Source organism: Trichomycterus rosablanca, chromosome 7 (genome assembly GCF_030014385.1).
Source record: "Trichomycterus rosablanca isolate fTriRos1 chromosome 7, fTriRos1.hap1, whole genome shotgun sequence".
Taxonomy (NCBI): domain Eukaryota; kingdom Metazoa; phylum Chordata; class Actinopteri; order Siluriformes; family Trichomycteridae; genus Trichomycterus; species Trichomycterus rosablanca.
In genome coordinates this window covers 40,196,379-40,203,034 of record NC_085994.1, presented here as the reverse complement: position 1 = coordinate 40,203,034, position 6,656 = coordinate 40,196,379, and the positions used below count along the sequence as shown (strand labels likewise).

The 6,656-nt window shown below is 42.8% G+C and overlaps 1 protein-coding gene across 1 annotated transcript; it reads left to right on the top strand.

Annotated features, from left to right (window-relative positions):
- Nucleotides 1-1,763: 1,763 nt before the first annotated feature.
- On the top strand, nt 1,764-6,656 carry rimoc1 (rab7a interacting mon1-ccz1 complex subunit 1). Its single transcript, XM_062999573.1, has 6 exons — nt 1,764-1,854; nt 2,949-3,058; nt 4,380-4,526; nt 4,625-4,756; nt 4,849-4,963; nt 5,958-6,656. The coding sequence occupies exons 1-6, from the start codon at nt 1,767-1,769 to the stop codon at nt 6,191-6,193; spliced, it is 828 nt and encodes a 275-aa protein (XP_062855643.1). The 5' UTR covers nt 1,764-1,766; the 3' UTR covers nt 6,194-6,656.

The following is a 6,656-nucleotide window of genomic DNA, read 5'->3' as shown; positions in this document are numbered from 1 at the left end:
GTAGTATGTAATGTGGGTTACACTTGATAAAATACTACTTGTTCTGGAGCAATATGACGAATACTTTAAAAGCTATTGAAGTTATTAATAAAAAAATCTGTTTTTATTATGTAATAAAGGGTGACAGTGTCAGTATAAGAGTTGTAATATGTAATGTGGGTTACACTTGATAAAATACAACTTGTTTTGGAGCAATATGCTGAATACTTTAAAAGCTATTGCAGTTATTAATAAAAATCTGTTTTTACTATGTAATAAAAGGGTGAAGGTGTCAGTATAAGAGTTGTAGTATGTAATGTGGGTTACACTTGATAAAATACAACTTGTTCTGGAGCAATATGATGACTACTTTAATATTTATTGAAGTTATTAATACAAATCTGTTGTTTATTATGTAATAAAGGGTAACAGTGTCAGTATAAGAGTTGTAATATGTAATGTGGGTGACACTCGATAAAATACATCTTGTTCTGGAGCAATATGACGAATACTTTAAAAGCTATTGAAGTTATTAATCTTCTTTCTTCTTCTTCTTCTTCTTCTTTCGGCTTTTTCCCTTTTTCAGGGGTCGCCACAGCGAGTCATCCTCATGATCGCTCATTGATTTGGCACAATTTTTACGCCGGATGCCCTTCCTGACACAACCCTCCCTAATTTATCCGGGCTTGGGACCGGCACTACAATACACTGGTGCATCTAGCGGCTAGGTATCTATAGGACAATTCAGTGTTTCCAATTAACCTGGTGGCATGTTTTTGGACTGTGGGAGGAAACCGGAGTACCCGGAGGAAACCCACGCGGACACGGGGAGAACATGCAAACTCCGCACAGAAAGGACCCGGACCGCCTGTTTTTATTATGTAATAAAGGGTAAAAGTGTCAGTATAAGAATTGTAGTATGTAATGTGGGTTACACTTGATAATATACAACTTGTTTTGGAGCAATATGACAAATACTTTAAAAGCTATTGAAGTTATTAATAAAAAAAATCTGTTTTTATTATGTAATAAAGGGTAACAGTGTCAGTGTAAGACAGTGATGGCATAGTTACCTTTAAAAAGTAACTTAGTTACTTTATTGATTACTTGATTTTAAAAGTAACTAAGTTAGAGCAGCTGCCGTAATGCAACTGGAGCGGAATAAGAAACAAGAAAGATAGCGGAAAACGGAGTCCTCTGTTCACAAGTGTAAGTAAGATAAATAAAATACAATTTTTAAAGACAAATAAATAACAAAAAGACGATAAATATCCAAAATTTTGGCGAGTGGGGTTTGTAATGATGTAATAAAGGGTAAAAGTGTCAGTGTAAGAGTTGTAGTATGTAATGTGGGTTACACTCGATAATATACAATATGACGAATACTTTAAAAACTATTGAAGTTATTAATAAAAATCTGTTTTTATTATGTAATAAAGGGTGACAGTGTCAGTATAAGAGTTGTAGTTTGTCTTCTGGCTTACAATTAATGAAGTACAACTTGTTGTGGAGCACTCTGAAGTAAATGCCAGTTAACTATAAAAACCTTAAGAGGCAATTAACCCTCATTCAGCTATAACTACAGTCAAATGCACATCAGCCATAAAAAATCCCACAAAGTTCAACTGTGAATACCCACACAGTCCAATGCATGTTAACCACAAATACCTTTTAACTGAATACCATGTTATTATTATTATTTTTATTATTATTCTTATTATGTGGCTGGATGGACCACGTGACATGAGCTGGTGTATCACGTGACAGTATATGTGAGCGGCTCAGTGATGGCGGACAGTAGGAAGGTGTTGGAGTTAGAGAGGAGGATCGTTCAGTTAGACAGCAGGTGTGCAGCTCTCCGCTCCGATAAACCCGGTCTGTCATTATTTTACACTTCAATAACTTTGTTGCTGTGATGTTGTGATGCCTAGCTGCTCCTATTACATGTTGTTAATCCCCTCATGTAGCCGTTAGCATGCTACTGTGTTTACGCTAACTGAAGAGTGTCAGAGAGCGCTGTTCCGTACAGTGTTTTTGCTACCCGTTTTGCACATCTGCGTTATGATTGGCTCAGATTGGTCAGCCTTAAAAGCTCATTGGTGGACTGCGTGGGCGGTTGGGATACCTGCCAATCACAGCGCTGATGGGCGGGGTCTGTCAGAAAACGGGTTGGATAGATTCTACTTTCAGTTAGCAGTGATGACAGTTCACTGAGATATTGTGTTTATTTTGTTTTCTTTCATTTGGTGAAACGTTTATTGATATAAAAAACATTTAAATTATAAATATGTGTATAAGATCATTCGAAGAAAGAACGTACTCAGTTCATATTACACATTTATTACTAGCATCATCATTTTCACTAACCGTTTTATCCTGATCAGGGTCGCAGTTGGTGACTACTTATGCAAATGAGTAGCAAGTAGAGTAGCAAGAAAATACACTGGGAGAACATGCCAAATCAATCTTAATATACATGCACTGGCATTAGAACAGAGCTCAGTCACTTTCATCCTGCCACCTTTTTGCCCTGTTAGATCTGCTCCAATCATGTGTCTTTATTCCGAAGTCTAATAATCTAGAAGCAACAACAGCTCAGCCATGAGGCCACACAAGAACCGGAAGCACCATGAACACGAGCATCATGGATCGTGTTTCGGCTATTGAGCGGCTGCACACCGGCCTGAAATCGCCGTTCACAGCACCAGCGTCGGCTCCAGTGCTCTAAAGCACAGCAGGATTGGACTCCGGAGCAGCAATGAATTACTGAACCCATCATACTGACTTGTGTGTTGAAGCACTAATGCAAGTGTGAGGCTGTGACCCTTTGTTTCAGTCCCTAGTGCGTTCCAGTGTTTAATATCTTTGTATGAGAAAGCAGGCTGAACTGAAGACCTAGTGTATTTAGGGTACTACCCTGACCCCGGGAGGCAGAGCTTGTGTTTTAATAAATCTGATTTGTTTTGTAGACGATGATTACTTACAGAATGCAGCGTCCATACTGGAGAAGTTGAAAAGTTGGTACATGCAGGCTGGAGAGAGCAGCAACCTGCCCAAACTCCTACAGGATTACACACAGGTACGGGCACACACAGCTGAGGTCACCACATGAACCAATAAATAAAAATCCATACAATGAATGAAAATATATAATTAAAATAGCTAAATTAATGAAAAATGCTTTTAACTTCACGGCAATAGTTTGAGGAAGGCCCTGTCTTCCATAAAATACCTGATTTGGTCTGGAGGAACTTACCTCAATCCTCCTAAACTTCTTTGGGATGAATTGGAATGCTGATTGTACACTAAACCTTTTTGTTCGTCATGTACATTCACATTTTAGGCTTTTAGGCGACTAATGCCAAGTTCACACTACACGACTGGATCTCTTGTAATCGGGAGTCTTTCAAGTGGGTGTGGCTTTCACACTACACGACCGATGGGTGATAGGGGGTTTCACACTACACCATCAATCACCAACTGGAATCGCAGGCGAGCTTCTCTGCTCTCCCAAACTACGTTCTGTCACGAAAACAAACTCGAGAAGTGACGAAAGGTTTAATGATACCACGTCCAAAAATGCACGTCAACAATAAGGAAGCGATGAAAGTTTGTGCGCTGATGTTCAGCGTTAAAACAAGGAGAAAAAATAAATGAATCTGAGTGGATTTGGCAACGTGACCAGCAGGGATCGTTCTATAGTGGGTTGGAGGTTAATAAATATTGTTTGCAATGCAGCGTGGGTGTTTTGTAGAGAACGATCAGGTCAGAAATACTGTGTAAAACTTGTGTGTGTGCTGATGTATTCTGATATAAACTATATTACGCCCCTGTCCCACCTTTTTACAACTTCTCCCCTGCGTTTACCCTCACACCGTATCTTGCGTTCTCATTGGCTGTTCGACATAGTACTCACTGCCAGTTGGGCAACTCGGATCCAGATATTTGACATGCTAAATATCTCTCTTCGGTCGCCGAGAGCTCGGCGAGCCGCTCGGATCGAGTTGTTGAGGAGTTCACACACGGCGATCGAGAGCCGAGTTTCGATCGTCGAACGCCGTGAACACCGAGTTGCTCCCGAGCCGGCATATCTAGCAAAAATCGTGTAGTGTGAACTAGGCATAACAGTACTGTGACATTATACTGTCTAAGCAATTGAGGGTTAAGGGCCTTGCTCAAGGGCCCAACCTGGCAGCTTAACCTATCCGCCCTCAGTGCCTGACCTCACTAATGCTTATTATTATTATTTTTCACTGAATGGGCACAAATTGCTACACAGACATGAGTGCTGCAATTACGTCCCCTTCTGGCTGGTCAAGGTTGCTGGTGTGTGTGTGTGTGTGTGTGTGTGTGTGTGTGTGTGTGTGTGTGTGTGTGTGTGTGTGTGTGTGTGTGTGTAGGTGATACTGGACATCACATTCTACGAGGAGAACAAACTGGTGGATCAGGAGTTCCCGGAGGAGATTTCTCCCGTGAAGATTCAGCAGCTGCTGCAGGACCTGACCGAGCCCGAGGTGTTAGCAGCACGTCTCGCTCCCAACCAGGAGGTACGGCTCTGCGTCTCCCACAATGCACTGCAGTAGAGACGTAGATGGATAGATAGACAGGGTAACATGTACGTGTGTGTGTGCGCGTGTGTGTGCAGGTACAGTCGGTGCTGGGTTTGGAGCTGCTGGAGTGTGTGTACTGGAGGCGTGGCGCTCTGCTCTACATGTACTGTCACACTCTGCACCAGAGGAAACAGTGGATCAAGAAGAACAAAGCCACCTTCCTCAAAGTAACGTCGCCCACTCTTCCACGTGCTGTTCGCTTTACCTGGTAGCCGTGGAGATCCGGTGCTGAACCCCGTGTGTGTGTGTGTGTGTGTAGTGTGTGCAGGAGGGCGTGCGCTACCTGATGAAGATGCTGCAGGTGAGGAGCTCGGTGAAGCTCAGCGACGGCGTGGTCTTTCACGACTCCAACACGGCCAACCTGCTGTCAGAGGGTAAACACTGAATATAGTCACACACACACACACACACACACACACACACACACACACACACACACACACACACACACACACGTAACTACTCAGAATGTCAGACAGATTTTACTCATATACACCGATCAGCCATAACATTAAAACCACCTCCTTGTTTCTACACCCACTGTCCATGTTATCAGCTCCACTTACCATATAGAAGCACTTTGTAGTTCTACAATTACTGACTGTAGTCCATCTGTTTCTCTACATGCTTTGTTACCCCCTTTCATGCTGTTCTTCAATGGTCAGGACCCCCACAGGACCCCCACAGAGCAGGTATTATTTAGGTGGTGGATGATTCTCAGCACTGCAGTGACACTGACATGGTGCTGGTGTGTTAGTGTGTGTTGTGCTGGTATGAGTAGATCAGAGTTTTTAAACACCTCACTGTCACTGCTGGACTGAGAATCGTCCACCAGCGCCCCGTGGGCGGCGTCCTGTGACCGCTGATGAAGGTCTAGAAGACGACCGACTCAAACAGCAGCAATAGATGAGCGCTCGTCTCTGACTTTACATCTACAAGGTGGACCGACTAGGTAGGAGTGTCTAATAGAGTGGACAGTGAGTGGACACGGTGTTTAAAATCCACTCATACCAGCACAACACACACTAACACACCACCACCATGTCAGTGTCACTGCAGTGCTGAGAATCATCCACCACCTAAATAATACCTGCTCTGTGGTGGTCCTGTGGGGGTCCTGACCATTGAAGAACAGGGTGAAAGGGGGCTAAAAAAGTATGTAGAGAAACAGATGGACTACAGTCAGTAATTGTAGAACTACAAAGTACTTCTATATGGTAAGTGGAGCTGATAAAATGGACAGTGAGTGTAGAAAGAAGGAGGTGGTTTTAATGTTATGGCTGATCGGTGTATATTGTACCAGGGACTGAAATGGCACAGATTCAGTCTCTCAGTGTTGTTGTTGTTATTTACTGGTTTTGTGGACAGGTATTCTGTCGGACACCCACCTGCTGACGATGATGTACATAGGCGAGATGTGTTTCTGGGCGGTGAAGTACGAGGACGGCGGCGCCGACTCCCCTCAGTGTAAAGAAGAGACGCTGCAGTTCCGCGACATCGGCACTCAGATCCTTAACAAATACGTCCGGGCGTGTGAGGGGCCTCTACAGGGTCAGGGCTGGAACACCGAAAATGCCAAGGAGATTCTGAGCATCCTCCAATAAACATCCAACACACACTCTCACACACACACTGCACTCACATGTTTCCTGTCCACAGTGTTCGCCGGGTTCAATAACTAACTGTAACATAAATAATACGTCTAGTTTTAGATACCAGATGATCTCAGCTCCACACCGAACTCTTTTAATTGTATTTAATCTGTATTTATTTATTTGTATGAGACTGTTCGAGCTGAAGGAACCGTACAGACGGTAGTGGGACGTTACAGGCAGACACATGAAGGTCGCCCTCACTTTTTTCAGTATTGTTTCTGTTTCGATATATTTGTAAATGGTTGAAGGTTTTCTCACAGACGAGATGTTTCATGTTATCGTTCTCTTTGCTGAACTGTAATGTTCATATTTTGATAGTGCACTTCTGCTTTATTGCCTGTTTTTCATTCCAGTTGGATTTCATTTTTTGTGACTCTGCCAAAATTGAAAAAATAAATTTTGCTTTATGAAA